Below are 19116 nucleotides of genomic sequence, written 5' to 3'. Positions count from 1 at the left end.
ATTTCATTGTATATTTATTGCCCGTTTGTATATTTTTGTATGGTTTTTATCCTGGAAGCTGGCTTGAGAGGGTTTTATCCTTAAAGGCAACCTCTGATTTTTAAATAAATAAATAAGATTGAACTGAAAATATAATGTTAACTTTCAAGTACTATCACTGTGCAAAATCCCACGTGGTTTTAAAAGACTGGATTACCCCTGTGCTGCTCCGCCTTCAATGCTTCATGCCGGTGCCCTTTAGCTGAAACAATAGGAATGACATGGTAAGACTTACTTAGCTTGTCCACGGTGTCATCTCTTGCAGGGCACAGGGTGTGCGTTTGCCCATGTGATAGCATTTCATTTGCTCTACTTCATACAGAAACTCCCAGTTTCATCTTGGTTTGGAACTGGTACCACAACAGAGACCCGGGGGTTGGTGGAAGACTGTCTCCTTATTACATTTAGATCTCATCCTTTCTTTAAGGACCTCAGGGCACTGCATGTGAGTTATGCCTTGATCCTGGCAACCATCAGGTGAAAACGGCTAGGCTGACAGAAAGGGAATGACCGGGCATCATCCAGTAAGTTTTATGGCAGAGGCGGGCCTTGAATTCAGGGTTCCCAGTCGAAGTACAACCCTCTCTGCCACGCCAGCCTCCAGAAGACCTAAATACTCTTGGATCTTGTGGTATTATTCTTAGTCTTATTTAGAAGCAGGGGCTGGCATTTGTATTTAAATTGCAGCAATTGATATATGTTGGCTACATTTTTAAGTGCTATTGCAGGGGCGAAACCTCTGACAATAGTTGTCATGTTTTTCAGAACACTCTTGCTTTTGATAGGAGGTAAATGACGAGGCTTGCTAAGTAATCCACAAAGCTTTTACTAAGCAACAAACATCTCTTCTACCTGAATAGAGTCTAACCTCTTGGAAACGTCCCCCTAGGCAAAACTATGCAAACTAAGCAAGACAGTTGTCCGCTCAAGAAGAATAGGAAGCAACTTCTCAAACGCCCATAACTTCAGAGCGCCTGGTGCTGGTTCTGGCGTAATCTAACCGACTTTCTCACACCTTCTTTCTGCCCCGTCCGTTTCAGCTTCCGGCGGACCCTAGCATCAGCTAGCTTGTTGGGACGCTCACCTCCGGAAGAAGGCTCACTTCCCACCGAGTGTGTAGGATTTGGCCTTGAGGAGATAAGCTAAAAATCCTGTCGTTTTTTCCTGTATAATATTGCCAGGATTCGATCATTTTTGTCTGTCTCTTCTGCCAAGACTCTTGTTCATGCATTGGTTATTTCTCGGTTGGACTACTGCAACCTTCTTCTCACTGGCCTTCCTTCTTCTCACATCAGTCCATTGGTTTCTGTTCACCACTCTGCTGCTAAGATCATCTTCTTGGCTCGACGCTCTGATCATGTTACTCCACTTCTGAAATCTCTTCATTGGCTTCCAATTCACTTCAGAATCCAATATAAACTTCTCCTGTTGACCTACAAAGCTTTTCACTGTCTAGCTCCTTCCTATCTTTCCTCTCTCATCTCACACTATTGCCCCGCTCGTGCTCTTCGCTCCTCTGATGCCATGTTTCTCACCTGCCCAAGGGTCTACTTCCCTTGCTCGGCTTTGTCCATTTTCTTCCGCTGCCCCTTACGCCTGGAACGCTCTTCCAGAACATTTGAGAACTACAAGTTCAATCGCAGCTTTTAAAGCTCAGCTAAAAACTTTTCTTTTTCCTAAAGCTTTTAAAACTTGATTTTGCTCTGACTTTTATACTGCCTGTTTGGTGCATTCTCTTCCCCTCCTTATTGTTTTATTATGATTTTTTATTAGAATGTAAGCCTATGCGGCAGGGTCTTGCTATTTATTGTTTTACTCTGTACAGCACCATGTACACTGATGGTGCTATATAAATAAATAAATAAATAAATAATAATAATAATAAGGGCAGACTCCCAGCTGGGGCATCGCCCGTGAGAGCTTCCTCCCCCACTGGTACAGGCTGGCTGGTGTCTGGCACTGCGTCTTCTAGTTCTGAATCTGATTCTGATTGATTACCTGAAACATCTTCTCCCAAAACAGGGGCAGTAGGGTTAGACATGACAATGGTTGGCTGAGCTGCCCTAATGCTAGAGATGGGTAGGGCAGGCAGAGGATTCTCCATCGGCCATTGGATAATTTGCATTGGACTAGAAGGATCTCTGTCTGACATTGGGTAGCAGCCACTACTCACATGAGAGCCATGAATTCAGCTAACATGTACAAGCTGAGTACAAGCACAGAACTAACTTTGATTAAGTATTAATTTAGGACTCCATGGAAATCTGCCAGGGAGGAGAAGAACCAGGTTTTTTTTGGTAGTAACGGAGGAAGTGCAAACCTGTGCAGCAGCTGTTTAGAAACATTTTAGACCAAGCTACATCAGCCCGGTAACATATTGTTGGAAAAGCATGTGTATTGTGACATCATTACACAAATGTTTCCCTACTATCTGCTCTTTTTTATTGGCTGGTGTGTGTGTGTGTGTGTGTTGGGGATGGGTCTAAGATGATAATATCAATGCTAATATACTGACATCACAACAGGGTTTGGTGAATCAGTCTATTTTGGCCAGTCCCACTTTTGCATGGTTCCACTTATAAGCCCATTCAGGCCTGTTTCCACATTAATCTGCCATTTTTAATAAAAGTCCACACATTGCAATCTGATTTTCAAATACCTGCTCAAAAATGCACATTTAAATATGTTTTTATTTTAAAGACATATTTTCTCTGAGAGTACACGCTTTCATACTTTTTTTGAGCCAAGATTGATACAAGAGAAGTGTATACCGTGGTGGAGAACCACGTTCTGATCCTCACATTAGTAGAGGATCTGTGGATTAGATTAGTTCATATTCGGTTAAACAAACATCAAGTTCTTCAAGCATCCCTCTGAAACAGCATGGATGTGTTTCAACTACTCATTACAGGGCAGATGCAGGAGAGGAAGCAACTTGGAGGTGTCTACATGCCTTTCCCTTACATAAAGTTTTGGCCTTATCCTTTAAATTAATTACAACCTTTTCTTAAGGATATTCTTTACTCACAGAAAAATAATGTTCGAAGTTCATTGCTGGAATAGATCGTTTTAAAAAATTACAATTCCATTCCCCTTCTGGGTGAAATAAGTGAAATGAAATTGGAAAAAACGGTAATATCTTTTCTGTATTGCATTTCTCTAAGAAGTAAGTCGTGGTAGACAAAATGTAATAGCAAATTATTGCTCGTAGGCTTGTCTTATCACTACAGAATACTTTTAAGAACTTGTATTTGAAAGATGATTAAAAGTCATCTCAGTAAAATCAAATATGTTAGAGAGAAGCTCAATCAGATCCTGAAGGCTGCAGAGATACAGCTGGAACGGGAGGAGTTTAGCGGTTTGGAAAATTTGTTTTGAAGACACAAATCAAAGTTGTATGGAATGATTATGGGAATTAATGTCATTTTTTAGGACAGTAGAACAGTAAGTGCATGTAAGGCTGAAGGAAAAATTATATGTAGATTATTTAGAAAACTGGGCCTGGAGATTGTTTTGGAATACATGATGTAACAGGAAGGGTTTATGCCGAAGACGGGAAAACGTTAAAATTTAAGTTGAGTACTCATATTTTTTTAAAAAAACCAAAGGATACAAAACTGAATTATTTTTCCGTTTTGTGCAAAGGTTGTAGCAATATGATCCAGTTAGTTCTCTATACAGGTATTTAGCAGAATGGGGCTGGGAAATTAATTTCATTCCCTAGATGCCAATAGCAAAACGTTTTGGGCTTGCACGCACACAAAGAAATGAAATCTTTAGGTGCCTGAGTTTTTCTACCAGTCTTCTATCCTAACTCCACCCTGACATGAGCAAACTCTAATGTCTGAGTTATACATTAAAAAATAAATCAATCCTTTATTCCATAGAATAGCTAGATTTGGGTTTGGGCTGTTGCAGCTCTTCTGCTTCCCCCCCTGGCAGTTCCTCTTTGTTTATCTCCCCCCCCCTCCAGTATTCCTCTTGGACTAGAGAAGTATGAAAACAGTTTTCATCTGCAGATTAGCGCCATGGTGCCAGTGCAAACGTCGGTGGAGAGAAGTTACCCAGATCTCTGTGGGCAAGGGCCTGTGTTTAATGCATGCCTTGCTTTGGGGGGAGATTGTGGGTGGAACTAGATGTGTGATGCCACACACAGGTCTGGGGACCGGGACTACTCTGCCAGTGGCAGGGGCACAATTTGGAAGGAACAGCAGATGGGGGTGTAACCATTGGCCCTGCCACTGGCCTCGTTCAGAAGACGCCTTAAACCATGGTTTTAACCATGGTGGTTAAGCTAGAAAGCCAGGCCGTGTTCAGAAGACACCTTAAACCATGGTTTTAACCATGGTGGTTAAGCTAGAAAGCCAGGCCGTGTTCAGAAGACACCTTAAACCATGGTTTTAACATGGTGACCAAAGCAAAAAGCCTTATTTACTGTGGTTAAAGCCATGGTTTAAGGTGTCTTCTGAACATGGCCCGGCTTTCTAGCTTAACCACCATGGTTAAAGCTGTGGTTTAAGGTGTCTTCTGGATAGGGCCACTATTTCCCTACTCCTTCCCCACTGCTTTTCAACACTTGATGTGCCAAATGTGCAGGGGAAGCTTGGTTGAAGATGGGGCAAGAAGTTTTAGGGAAAGGTTCAAGTTTCCTGCTCATCACTGCATCCTAGTAAATAGTCCCCCTGTAGCTTTGCGGCAGAAAGATAGTAGCCCAGGTTTCCAGATGTGTGTTTGACGCCAAACATCTAGTTCCAGCTGAAGAACAGGGAATTGTACTAATTCTTGAGATGGCACCAAACTGTGGTGTTTGTGAAGTGCAGAGACGCTAGAGGAACAGAGAAGATGTTTGTAGGACGGAGCTATGATGAAGCCAACTGGAAAGGAAACAGCGGGGAGAATCCATCTACCAGATATGACTTCTTGCCTCTCCACACCGTTTTCATGCAATTCTTACAGTGGTGTGAAGGCAAACAGGGAAGGCAGACGGGTGGCATAGTTTACAAGTTTCCCCGATGAGCAGAATCAGATGTCATCTGTTGCTGGCTGGTAACGTCTATGTGAAAAATGCTCAGGAATCAATGTGGGCGCCATTTTCATTGTTAGTATGATCTTCCTTTACTAGCCTTGACTCTCCCTCCTTTCAGTCTTTTATTTTTATTTATTTATTTATTTATTTATTACATTTTTATACCGCCCAATAGCCGAAGCTCTCTGGGCGGTTCACAAAAATTAAAACCACAGTAAAACACCCAACAGGTTAAAACACAATTACGAAATACAGTATAAAAAGCGCAACCACCCACTGGGCAGGGCCCTGCCTTTTTTGCTTGTGTTAATTCCGACCTGCACCATTTGGGAGCCTCTAAATTGAACTCGGTACTTTGGCTGCAGCTGAGTGCTTGACACCCCTCCTGTAACAGCCTAAGGCAGGAAGCAAAACAAACTTATTGAGCCCTTGGTAGTACATGGACTGTGGCAGCTCACTAGTTGTGCAGGGCCTGTGTGATGGTATAAAGGGCTGTGTGCATGGATGTGGATAAATATGAATATGGAAATATGATATATGGAAACATTCATATAATATTTTATTCATATACTATTCCCATGTGAATAAAAAAGGAGTGATAATAACAATGATGCTTCGGCCTGCACCACTTTGATGATAGGCTAATGTTCCTCTTTCAGCTTAACTCGGGTGGCCATATGAAAAGGAAGACAGTGGTATAGAAAAGAGAATTTCAGCAGGTGTCATTTTTATGCATTTTGTTTCTGGTCATGCCAGGCAGGGCTCCTGCAGCTTTAACTGTTGTGATGAAGAGGAAATTTCACCAGGTGCTGCATGCATACAAACGACACCTGCAGAAATTCCCTTTTCTACACAACAGTTAAAGATACTGGAGACCTGTCCTCCTTTCCGTATGGTCACCCTAGGGTTGCATAGAAATTCATACAGTTGTGATTATTTCTTTGCACTGGACCCTAATAAAAATGTGGGGTTGGGGTTTCTCCTATTATGAAGGCTGAGGGTGAAAACCAACATACATTCTGAGTGTGGCAGATGTGATTTAAACATAGGTTTGCTGCCCTGAAAGCTGATGCTTTGGATTGCAGTATATATGTGTGTGTCCTTCGAATCATTTCTGCTTCCACCACACTTCAGCATGTCAGCTTGTCTTTACTCTGAATACACTGTTTCTTATACACACTCTCTAGCACTTCACAGATGAAAATAAGGGCCACACGTATGCATTTGCAGGAGGCCCGTCCTTACCCAGAAACCAAAGGCAGGCCAGAGTGGTCCCTGTCAACCGACCAGGGGGAGCCTGCGCCCTCAGGGAAGATGGCAGGCCTGTCCCTGTCACGGGGAGGGGATGCTGCCTCTGGGGCAGAGTCTGAGCAAACCCCTGGCCCCCAGAAGTGTTGTCGCCTCAAGTGACTCCTATGAGAAGGAGTGCTTGCTTGCAAGAGAGTGACTCCTCATGACCAGAGAGCTGAGCCCTGGGTGGGGCAGCAGATGGTGTTAAAAGCCTTCAGTGCCTGCCTAGTCAGGGTTAGAAACAACAGTGTTCTTTCAGCTCCTGCGACTTCTACTTTGCCTCCCAGACTCGCCCTGTGTTGGATGCCCTGGGCTACTGGCCCTTGGACTCCTTCTTGACTCTGCTTCTGGATTGTGTAATGGATCTGACTGCCTAACTGTGTATTGACCTCTGCCTGTTATTTCCACCACTCTTGCCTTAGCCTGGCCCCACTTATCTGACTACCTGCCTGTGCTTTGCCCTCTGCCTGCTATCCTGACCGCTCCTGCCTAGCCTGATCCCATTGGACTGACACCGCTGTGCTTGAACATTTGCTGGCCTCACTGCCTTGTTTCTTGGTTATCCCTGCACTCAGAGACTGCCTCACTCAAGGCAGTACAGGCGTGATCAGGCAGCTGCCAAACTCTCGGGGGCCCAATTTGATGGGCCCCAGTACCATTGAGCCCGCTGCCATCATTACTGCCACAGCCTCTTGTCCAGTGTCGGGTCAGGCATTGCATTTTGGGTAGTCTAACATGGCAGGTGTCTGACATGAATCACCCACTTGAAGCTCCATCACACCGGGGGACAGGGGGACGGACACACACGCTCCCTAACGCCGCTTCTCCGCCATGTTTTCCTTCCTCAAGTTACTTCCTCTTTCAAGAAGAGGAAGTACCCAACGAGCACGAGGTCCATTGAGTTCGCTGCTCTAATGGCGCTGCTTCTCCTGCACACAGCAGGAGAGAGCAGCGATTCCGGGTTTAAAAAAACATCAGACTTAAAGAGGGTGTGTGTGTTTTGTCACGCGAGGAAGGCCAGAAGGGGCGGAAGGCAGACAGCGTCATGGGAGGGACCTGAGCAAACTCTGTGAGCACCCAGTAACGAGTGTGCAATAAAATGCTCGTCGGATGGAGCTTTTAGAAAGCACGTCCGGTCCACGCTGTTGGTGGGGTGCAATGGTGTCAGCAGCACTGGGAAGCCCTCTGAAGCCTGGTGGGCTGAGGTCTGGTGCTGGCTCTGCCTACACAGAGCCTGAGCATCCCATCTGCCCCTAACTGCAGGCACATATTCTCCACCCGTTGAACATGTTATTCTTTGAGTCTGCCATAGGCTGACCTTCACTGGCTTCTGAATCAATCACTCACTGCGCCATGACAGCTTGTTTAATCCCTCAGTGGATCTGGTGCACTTATATTGAACAACTTTGACTTGAACGTCTTCAGCAGCATTCACTATCTGCATAGGCGCTTTGTGGGGAGACGAAAGGGAATCAGCGTGCCAGCATTTTGTATCCATTTACGTGCATACGTGGCACAGGCAGGATTCTCTCACCACCCGTACTGAGATTTTAACTCTCCGAGGCCTGGGGGGAAGTGGCTGAAATTGGAAGAAACCTGGTGCGTGTTTGTGCACCTTTAGAATATTTTGAAAAGGTGTCTTAACATACCCTCAAAAGGCAAGCTAGGGCCAGAGTTTCTCTGGGGACAGAACACAGGGACCATTGGAGCGTTTTCAAAAATCGCAGTCTTGCCCTTCCATGTAACTTATAATACCCTTTTGGAGGTGGGGATTATTAAGCACAAACTGCCTTGCATCACTGCCTTGTGTCACTTGTAGCTGCCTTCCTACTTCCTACATCCAGAGTTAGTTGTAACCTACATAAGCTTATGCTATATTCATAGAATCATAGAATAGTAGAGTTGGAAGGGGCCTACAAGGCCATCGAGTCCAACACCCTGCTCAATGCAGGAATCCACCTTCAAGCATCCCTGACAGATGGTTGTCCAGCTGCCTCTTGAAGGCCTCTAGTGTGGGAGAGCCCACAACCTCTCTAGGTAACTGGTTCCATTGTCGTACTGCTCTAACAGTCAGGAAGTTTTTCCTGATGTCCAGCCGGAATCTGGCTTCCTGTAACTTGAGCCCATTATTCAGTTACGTACTCCAAAAAAGTGCTGTTGGTTCCACACTTTAAATAACTGTAACCTCCGAGTATCCAAAGATGTTTTGAAATGCTGAGATTATCCCATACTTGACCATTCTGTGTTGGCAGTCTGAGTTGAAAAGACAGCCCTGTTTTCTTCTTCTGTACATTGAAGGGGCGTAATCTGATTTTTCTCTTTAGTTTGAGATGGTTTTGATCCTGATGATAGAGGAGTTGCCCCAATTCTTAGATATAGACTGTGCTAATATTGTAGCGAAATGCACATTCAAATCACTCAGTCAGTGGCAACTAGAAGGTGACCTTGGCCATAGCTAGACCTACGGTTTATCCCTGGATCGTCCAGGGGTCAAACCTGTTCATCTAGGTGACACACAGGGGATCCAGTGCTCAGGCAGGGGCGAACCCTGGATGATCCCAAGATAAACCTTAGGTCTAGCTGTGGCCCTTGTCTATATTAAATGGTTTGTACTGGCTGAATTGAAGCCATTTACCCAAATCCCTCCCATATTTGAGTAAATGTTTTTTTTTGAAATGTCCATGTTTTAATTTAAAGCAGGTTACTAGATCAATGTGGCACTGCTCAATAATAACAGTTGTACAGGCTGCTGAGGTTAATGTCACTATTATAGATGTGAGGGAGAGGAGAATCAATATCAGAATAATTTCTTCTAATTGCAAACACGTGATTGAGCGCCTATCCATTTAGGAAGCAAAGCAGGGCTTCCTAAAAATAGTTTTTTTATATCTTTCTGAAGGAATCCCTAGCTATGTGGACTGTGTGTCTTAAAATGAAATAAAAAATAAAATAACAAACAAACTCAAAACTTTCCAACAGCTATCTGTGAGCTTAGGACTTACAGAAGGCCCGTGGCAGCTGAGCCTAAAGCGATAAGAAATACTGCAGTAACTCATCCCATTATGTGGAGATGGAATTTCCAGGTTCACACTGAGCGCTGAAGACAGGAAATTCTGTCTTTGCTACTACCTTTTGGGGTGTTTCCCCTATTGTATTCTATGGACAGGTCTCATTTTTGCCTTGGAGAGCAAAAAGGAGGGTGGAGATTGGCCCATACAGATGAATGACAGCTTATAGCAGCGGTGAGCAGAAGATAGATAAGGGACATGTCTACACCATGCCTATATCCAAGGATCATCCCTGTGCATCCAAATGGCTCACAGGGGATCTCGGGAGCAGGCAGGGATGATCCCTCCATTTTCCTGGGATAACCTTTAGGCGTAGAAAGGGCCTAGGATCTCCTGGTAGATCTCTGAGAGCTTTTCTGTACAAGCCTGTTAATCAGCTGTATCTACTTTCGGTTTTGTCGCAGAATCTGAGGACTAGACAAACAGCTTTTTCTTTCCTGCTTTTCTGTTACATAACTTCTAAGTGGCGCTATGGTGTAGCAGAATCGTGCAATACATTTCTTTCTTCTTCTTCTTTTACAATTAAATACTGCATTTTCGTTGCTCTCCAAGAAGTCACAGTAACAAAGCTGGAGGGTCATGATGTCTAAAGAATCCATAAACAACCATGAGTAGGGAATGGTGAAGACATGATAAATGCCTCATATAGAAAAGCCCTGAGCGATTTGCAGAAGATCAGCAAGGATTGGTTACTCCCAATAGTTCAGCAATACCTTAAATTAGGTGATGAAATGAAGGAAGTGTGTGTGTGTGCATGTGTGTGTGCGTGCGTGCGCGGTGATGGTGGTGTGGGGGTGGGTTAACCCAAGAATGAACCTTTGGGTGGAAGGACTGTGAGCTCCATTCAGTTCTGGCACTCAAAACTAATTCCTGGGCTCTGAATTCTTTAATTCACAATGGGCCTGTACAGACAACAGACTAAGGCCGTCGCTAGACCTAAAGTTTATCCCAGGATCATCCCGGGTTCGTCCCTGCCTGAGTGCTGGATACCCTGTGTGGCACTTAGATGAACAGGTTTGACCCCAGGACAATCCTGGGATAAACCTTAGGTCTAGCTACGGCCTAAGCCATGGTTAGGCCGCTAACCCTTTTGCAGCAAATGGTTAGCATGTTTAAACCATGGATATGTAGCCACCATGGTTAGGAATGGTTCACACGACACACTAAGGCATAACGTTTAGCTGAAAATGCTTTACCACTGTGACTTGTCATCTGAACAGGGTCAGTGTATGTCTTTTGCACCTGGCACTGACTGGTGGATCTTAGGGTTCTAGTAGAAAACAAAGTATATCCTGCAAGCTGAGAGCTGGCCACTCCTGGTTTATAGTAACCATTCTGGAGGGAGAGTTTGGTTTTGCGGAAAACGTGTGCTCTGAAGTTATATACATGTGCTGTACAAGAATGTTTCAGAGGGAAGGAAAGGGGGGAGTCTTTCCCTTTCCTACTCTCCAGAACACACCACCCCATACTATATAACAGAAGAAGGTTTAGTTTTCTCCTGAACCTCCGTCCTTTCTCAAGAGGCCTTAATAGGAGTAAAAGCCTCCTGTTCCAGGCCAGGTTGAGCCCTGAACAGGAGCACTCCTGCAAAGGTTTGAGTATGTGCCACCATGTTTTTCTGCAAGGCTTCACTTACTATTTATTTATTTATATAGCACCAACAATGTACTTGGTGCTGTACAAAATATACAAATAAAACAGCGATACCCTGCCTAGAGGCTTACAATCTAAAATCACATTAAAACATATAAAGGGGGGGGGGGAAGGGGTTCACAAAGCAGAAATAAGAGAATAATCATAGTAATAAGAACAGTAGATCAAGCTACTGTTTTATATATCATAAAACCTAATTCCTGGCATTCCAGACACATGGTAGCATCACACCAAGATACACTACCACGGCAAGGATATGCAGTTGAAGGGGTTGGGCTATACAGAAAAGGGTCTGGCTCAATGGCTTCCAATGAGTTCTGTAGGGTAGAGTTAAAGGACTGTAATCTGGAAGGCAGCTTAGAGGGGCACAGTCCATTATTCCGTACAGACCATGGGGCTACTGGGGGTGGAGACATGTGTGCACTGCACTACAATGGTGTACTGTATGCATTTCTCTCTTATATAACTGAATGGCTGCCATTCACTCGTCTGGACAAGTGGGAATTACAGCACTTGGAAAAATGACTGAGAGGAAAAATCCATCTATAATCATGGCAGTGAGTGGCATCACCTCCACAAATAGGGAAAACAATGGCCCTGGGAGTCTGCACAGCTTGACCCACCAAGTTTGATGTAGTTCACTATACCAGTTGCTGGGGAACTTGGATGGGCGGGTACTGTTGCACCTTGATCTGCTTGTGGATCCCTGGTCAACAGCTGCTTAGCCACTGTATGAACAGAGTGCTGGACTAGATGGACCCCTGGTCTGATCCAGCATGGCTCTTCTCTGTTCTTATGAGTAAGATCCCATTTGTTTGACAACCTCCCCTGTCCCGCTCTGCCTTGGTCTGCCTCATTTTTACTTCCCCTTGTAGACTGTAGAACCAGGACATTTCTTGACAGCTACCGAAAATGGCTGGTAAGCTTCCTACAGCTTGGTGGGAGATTTATAAAGTAGAATTGCCAGGTTTTTGAAGCCCCAGACCCTGAGGTTCAGGCAGAGGAGCCTTGGAGATGAAGGGCAGTGCATGCACGCCAGGTGTGGAGCTTAGTGGCACCGGGTGGAAGCTGCAGATGGCACTTGGTGAGTCTGGTGGGAGAGCCTGGCTATACCTGGTGTGGAGCCTGAATGGTCACGGTAGTGAAGCTAATGGCAAAGGCTGCCATTAAGCCAAGCAGAAAATAGACTGTCCCTTGGTTTTAAGCGCTCACTCTAAGCAAATGCAGGCTTGAGGTGCCACCCACCATCTAAATAGTGGCACATTTTACTGGACTTCTGTAACTAGCAGGGATGTGTAGCCTGTGTAGAAATTGCATAGGGTTATCCTTTTCTCTGTCATCATCTGCCTTAGATATTTAAATTATGCCCTGTTCATGGAGAAAACCCTGTCAGCTGCAGGCCATGGGTATTTGCTTGCCCATAAAATATTCATGCTCTTAGACAAAGAAAAATACCTAGAAAGGCTCACTGGAGAAAATCCATCTGGGACGCATTCTACTTGCCTCAGCACAGAGCAGAGGCCAAGACAGAGTGGAGGCCACTGTGGCGTCCTGCCCACCTGTGGCGTCTCAACTTCACCTGAGACGCCCACAAGCTACCTGACAGAACTATCCACACCACTAGCACCCAGGACCCCTTCAATCCCCCCCTGTGCGAATGACGTGTGTGAGGGTTTGGGCCTCCTGCTGCTGCTCCTGCCTCGCCTTTATTCTTTAGGCCCCACAGCTCCACAGCCCAGCAACAACTTTGCTCTTAGTTTCTCATTCCTCTGCCACCATTAATTGTCCTCTCTTCAATCACTCCTCCACAGACCACACCAGTTGGTTAAAATAGGGTGACCATATGAAAAGGAGGACAGGGCTCTTGTGTCTTTAACAGTTGCATAGAAAAGGGAATTTCAGCAGGTGTCATTTGTATATATGGAGAACCTGGTGAAATTCCCTCTTCATCACAACAGTTAAAGTGCAGGAGCTATACTAGAGTGACCAGATTTAAAAGAGGGCAGGGCACCTGCAGCTTTAACTGGTTTGATGAATAGGAAATTTCCCCAGGTTCCCCTTCACTTCACAGAATCCTGACCCACACGCTCTCTGTCTCATACCCTTCTCCCACAGAATCCCACACTTCTGTCTCCTATCCTACCCCTTACTTAACTGTCTGGCTGTCAGCTCAGACTTTCTTTATAAAGCGCTTCTTTTCTCTAGCTCCTCCCACTCTCACCATCCAATCAGCACTCAGGCATTCAAACCCCCCCCCCCTTTACGAACCCAGCCTGTGCATAGAAATTGCAAGTATATCGAGACCTACTTACTTCCTGGAACTTTATGCATAATATCAACCATTAACTTTGCATGCATTTACATTTAACGCATAATAGGCAGCTGAACATCACAGCCACTAAAGCGAATTTTTCTTTCTCTCTTTCTCACTTTTCCTCTCTCAAAACCTCCCTCCACTTTTAAAAATAAAATGGTTGTGCTTGGTTGGCCGAAAGAATGCTTCGTTATTTTGATGGAGCAAACTTTGTTGATTGGATGGTACACTCAAGAGTTAATTTTTATCTGTGCCCCAAAATGCCGCAGCGAACCCTTTAGGCTAGATCATGCTATTTAGGCACAGAGAAGTTGCCTTGGGGATGAACTGTTGCCCACAGGGATGGTACACTCAAGAGTTAATTTTTATCTGTGCCCCAAAATGCCGCAGCGAACCCTTTAGGCTAGATCATGCTATTTAGGCACAGAGAAGATGCCTTGGGGATGAACTGTTGCCCACAGGGATGGTACACTCAAGAGTTAATTTTTATCTGTGCCCCAAAATGCCGCAGCGAACCCGTTAGGCTAGATCATGCTATTAAGGCACAGAGAAGATGCCTTGGGGATGAACTGGTGCCCACAGGGATGCCCAAGGTTCTGTTATGTCTCAAAGCACTATCCAAGCCGGGCCCGTGGAAGAGCTTCTGCTGTCCCCAGTTGAGCATGTTTTTTCGTTCAGTTGGGTTGGATAAGCAGGAAAAGATGCAGCATGATGGGGGAGAGCCTGCACCTGATGCAGTTCTGTATTGATTCCCTTTCCAGGCTGTTCCGCACATGAGATGACTTGGATGTTGGTCGAAAAAGGGAAGGAGTGCATGCAGCAAGCATGTCTATTAATCATAGGGGTGTTGGAGAAATCCATTTGGGTGGGGGCGTTCATGAGTTTTCCTAGACTCCATTCTGCGCCCCCCCCCCCGGGACTTCATTTTGGTTCCTGCTGCAACTCAATTTGCGGAGTGTTGGACCAGTTTGCGGATTTTCTGGGAAATTTTTGCTTTTTATGGAGGAGGAGTTTCTGTAAATTGCACAAATTTCGGAACAAATTGTGCAAATTATGGCCGAAATTATTAAAATTACAGCCAAATTCATGTGGCTTGTGCAAATTCAGCTGTAATTTGTATAAATTCGCTCAAATTGCAGAACCTCCCCCATCCAAATGTGCAAAACCATTCTCAGAGCAGCTCGGCTCAGGTGCAAAACGGGTCGTACACCCTGCGGAACTCTTTTGAACCAATAAAGAACCAGATTTCCCAGCGATGGACATCCTTAGTTAATCATCATCATATGTAGTGCCTATTTATTTATTTATTTCATTTATATCCCGCCTTTTTTCCTCCAAGGAACTCAAGGTGGTATACATAATCTTCCTCCTCTCCATTTTTATCCTCACAACAACCCTGTGAGGTAGGTTGGGCTGAGAGTCTGTGACTGGCCTAACGTCACCCAGTGGGTTTCCATGGCCAAGTGGGGACTAGAACCTTGATCTCCTGACTCCCAGTCCAACACCCTAGCCACTACACCACACTGGTAGTTTCATATTTCATGTACAATCCTTACAAGAGCTCAGTAAGTTCAATATTATTTTCCCCATATTTTAGATGAGGATCAGGGTTGACTTACCCAGGCTGCTTAGCCCGTCAATGGCTAAGTCAAGAGTTGAACTAGGTATTTCCCAGCTCCCAACTCTTTGTCATTGGCCAAACCAACTTTCACTACACTGTACTGCTATTCAGCTCTTATGCACTATACCACACCAGCTCTTTTCAGCTATATTCTAGTTTGACAGACTTTTATCCTTCTCTGTTCTTGAGTAAAATCAGTTGAAGGGGTAGTTGTCAACTCATTCACCTGTCTTAAAATTCCTTACGCAAAAGTAAGTGCAAGGGTCCAGATTAGACATGAGGTGGGGTGAGGTAAGACACTTTAACCATTTGCCATCCACTGCGGTCTTGATCTGGATCAGGCCTGCCGTGCCTGCAATATACATTGCCAAAAAGTGTTCTGTTAGTTTCAGTGGCTCAGAAGCCACTTTTTGGCAATATAAATTGCAAGTGCGGGCCTCCTGATTCGGATCAGGATCCCAGCAGGGGGCAAAAGGTTAATGCCCAGCCTTCATGCTAGAACTGCTTCCTCTGGGTTTACTTTTGAGTAAAGAAAAATGATATTGCTGCTAGCTCTTTCTGACATATAGTTTGACAGTGCAAATCTGTTAGCTTGCGAAGAACGTGCTTGTCTTTTAGAGCAAATCTGTACTATCAGCTTCTGGCAAACAAATTCTTGTGTGAAAGCCTGAGTTAAACAGATGCTAAACATGTTACACATGACATTCCCAAGCTATGAGGTATCTGCATGCACTGGAAGAAACCACATAACTGAGACTCATGCCTTAAGTCTTGCAATAAATCACTTGCCAAGTCAACGAAAACAATCACAATTCCCCCCGCCAAGGTTTCAAATTTGATAGCAAGTAGGGTTTGAGGCTAGTAGTCATGTCATATCGGCCCCCAAGAGATGACACGGGGGTAGGGGAGAAGAACATTACGTTGGAATAACTATTGTATTGAGAACCATCCCAAGGTCATCACTTTTGACTTTTTCTTTCTTTTTTGAACAGAAATTCTGTTGGATACAACGGGAGAGACATCTGAGATTGGCTGGACTTCCCATCCTCCCAACGGGGTAAGGTGCTCCCCGTCTTTCTCTACCAGTTGTGAAAAGGCCCACACATTTGGAGCATGGCTACATGTTACACCCTGCGCATGGAAAGTAGCCTCTGACGTTGGAGAATTCTGATGCTTCCTTGGGGACAGGCAGGGAAAGCTGGAGGAGATTGTAGAGCCGCTAGCTACCTTTCTGTTTCTGTACGTTCCTTATTTCTGTGGGCCTCGGTGAGTGGTACTTTGGGCTCTGCTTTCCTTGCACCTATCCTAGGACCCATTTCATCATAGGCCCATGGCAAGAAATAGTTGTTGGTCGGGTCTTTGGCTTTTGCTGGCCCTTTAAGGGCTACGTCTGGGTCTCCAACGTGGTGCATGTAAATACCAGTGTGTCTATGGGCACTTCTCTTGGTGCCTGCCATTTTATTTCTTAACATTTTTTAAAAAATTACACCAGAAAAAGAACTAGGGAGGAGGGCTGAAGTGCTTCAAAGTGAAGGATCTTTACTTGGGTTCAAAAGAGTGGTCTTCATAGAATCATAGAATAGCAGAGTTGGAAGGGGCCTACAAGGCCATCGAGTCCAACCCCCTGCTCAATGCAGGAATCCATCATAAAGCATCCCTGACAGATGGTTGTCCAGCTGCCTCTTGAAGGCCTCTAGTGTGGGAGAGCCCACAACCTCAACAGGCAACTGATTCCATTGTCGCACTGCTCTAACAGTCAGGAAGTTTTTCCTGATGTCCAGCTGGAATCTGGCTTCCTTTAACTTGAGCCTGTATTCCGTGTCCTGCAATCTGGGAGGATTGAGAAGAGATCCTGGCCCTCCTCTGTGTGACAACCTTTCAAGTATTTGGAGAGTGCTATCATGTCTCCCCTCCATCTTCTCTTCTCCAGGCTAAACATGCCCAGTTCTTTCAGTCTCTTGTTTCGGAACTCAGGCCCCCCACCTCTGTCTTGCACTTCCGTTCTTGGGCACTTTACTTTCCCTTTATTCTCACCAGTTTGGGAAATGAGCATTCTGTGACTGGTCATATCCACCATGGCAGCCATTTTATGAATAGACAGCCCCCTTCTATGACTGCCATTTTGTGAGAGTGCCTACGACACCTTCACGTTTTCAAATGTGCCCACTGACTCAAGTTGTTTGGGGACTTCTGGGCTACATCACGTCTATTTAAGGCCAGGTCTTCCTCGCTGGGGTGTTGGTCCATGTCTCCCAGATACTGCCTGCAGTTCCTGCACTTGACTAGAGAGCCTTCCTTTGGCTCTGTGGCTATAGCAGGCGCAAAGGGGAGTGGATCCCCACTTTCTCAACCTGGCTCTCTGAGCTCATAGTCTGCTCCTGTTGGCTGCTCTTCTGCTTTGGTGGTTGCGGTCCAAATGGGGCGAATGTTGGACCACCGCTGCCCACACGCCATCATTTTTCAAGCCTGGCTGTTTCTCTTTCCAGCTGAGGTGATCACACAACAGAACTCCTGTGTAATGCCCTACACACAACTCACAACACACTGCTTACCCTTATCACCCTTTTTGTGTCTAATTGACCCTAGGACTCTAAGGGGAGGAGCAGAGATAACTAAGTGCTAAAGAAGACTTAAAATAAGCACAGATTAAAATAGGGCACAGAAGAGAAAGGCAGCCAGGGGCTCTACAAATCTAAGGAAGTGTTTAGAATTCTTAACAGCCGGAGCCTGGCTTCCACATGACTGCAGTTCATGTGAAGAGTAGGGATGTGCTCCGCTTCTCCTCGGACCGGATGCACAGGAGATCCCAGGGGGATCCCTACAGTTCAATGCCGTTTTTTCCTGTGGTCCCGGGCTCGTCCCGAAACCGTGGGACATGTGGCCGGGCGTCGCGGTTTGTCTTGGCTCTTCTCAAGTAACCGCGAGGACCCAGGTGCAGAGCTCCTCATGAGCATCATGCCTATTGGGGGTGGGGTGGGGGGAGCGGGAGCAGGGGGGCGTTTTGGTCTTTTTTAAAAAAACTTACATTTTCATAGGAGCGCTCCTGCACTCTTTCTCGATTAAAAAAACCCAAGATGGTGGGCACGATGTCATCTTCCTTCCTGGACGTCGTGCGCCACGTTTAGAGGGAGATCTCGCAATCACCATATCGCGAGATCCTCGCCCCTCCATCCCTCTACACCCAGTAGGTCTAGAACTTTGTGTACTCTGTGTTACTCCTACTCTGATGATTTGAGTCCTACATGACTGTTCTCAGGGCTAGGAGAGGCTGTTAGCCATCACATGAGAGCTGAAAACATATTTGCCACTTCTTTATTTCCTTTCTCTCTCTCTCTCTCCCCCCCCCACACACACACATCTGCCCCACGCTGAACTCCTCTGCAGTGGGACGAGGTGAGTGTCTTGGATGACCGGAAGCACCTGATCCGAACCTATGAGGTGTGCAATGTTGATAAGCCGGGACAGAATAACTGGTTGCGTACGCACTTCATAGAGAAGCGCGGAGCCCGCCGGATTCACATCCGCCTCCGCTTTTCTGTCCGCGACTGTGCCAGTATGAGGACCGTAGCCTCTTCCTGCAAAGAGACCTTCACCCTTTACTATCACGAATCGGAGGCAGATGTGGCCACTCCCGATTCTCCCGAGTGGCGCGAGGGACCATGGACCAAGGTGGATACAATTGCGGCCGACGAGAGCTTCTCGCAGGTGGACAGCACCGGGCAGGAGGTGAAGATGAACGTGAAGGTGCGCAGCTTTGGACCGCTTGCCAAAAGAGGTTTCTACTTGGCCTTCCAGGACTCTGGGGCCTGCATGTCCCTGGTGGCTGTACAGGTTTTCTTTTACAAGTGCCCCGCGGTGGTGAAGGGTTTTGCCTCTTTCCCGGAGACATTTGCTGGAGGTGAAAGGACTTCGCTGGTGGAGGCACCAGGTACCTGTGTGGCTGACGCGGAGGAAGCCAGCGCGACAGGCTCCTCTGGAGTGAGGTTGCACTGCAACGGGGAAGGCGAGTGGATGGTCGCCATCGGGAGGTGTGCCTGCCGGGCCGGCTTTGAGCCTGGGGATGATGAGCGACTCTGCAAAGGTGAGAAAGGGATGCTTCAGAGCG

General features: G+C 46.0%; 1 protein-coding gene across 1 annotated transcript in view; it reads left to right on the top strand.

Moving 5' to 3' along the window:
- LOC134400591 (ephrin type-B receptor 5) overlaps positions 1 to 19116 on the top strand; it is a 174813-nt gene that overhangs the window by 54154 nt on the left and 101543 nt on the right. The window contains exons 3-4 of the mRNA XM_063129015.1: positions 16004 to 16068; positions 18396 to 19092. Coding sequence (XP_062985085.1) covers positions 16004 to 16068; positions 18396 to 19092 — 762 coding nt within the window. The remainder of the gene's footprint in view (positions 1 to 16003; positions 16069 to 18395; positions 19093 to 19116) is intronic.

This window comes from Elgaria multicarinata, chromosome 6, assembly GCF_023053635.1.
Source record: "Elgaria multicarinata webbii isolate HBS135686 ecotype San Diego chromosome 6, rElgMul1.1.pri, whole genome shotgun sequence".
Lineage (NCBI taxonomy): Eukaryota > Metazoa > Chordata > Lepidosauria > Squamata > Anguidae > Elgaria > Elgaria multicarinata.
The sequence above is the reverse complement of the archived record's forward strand: the minus strand, read 5'-3'. Positions and strand labels throughout refer to the sequence as shown.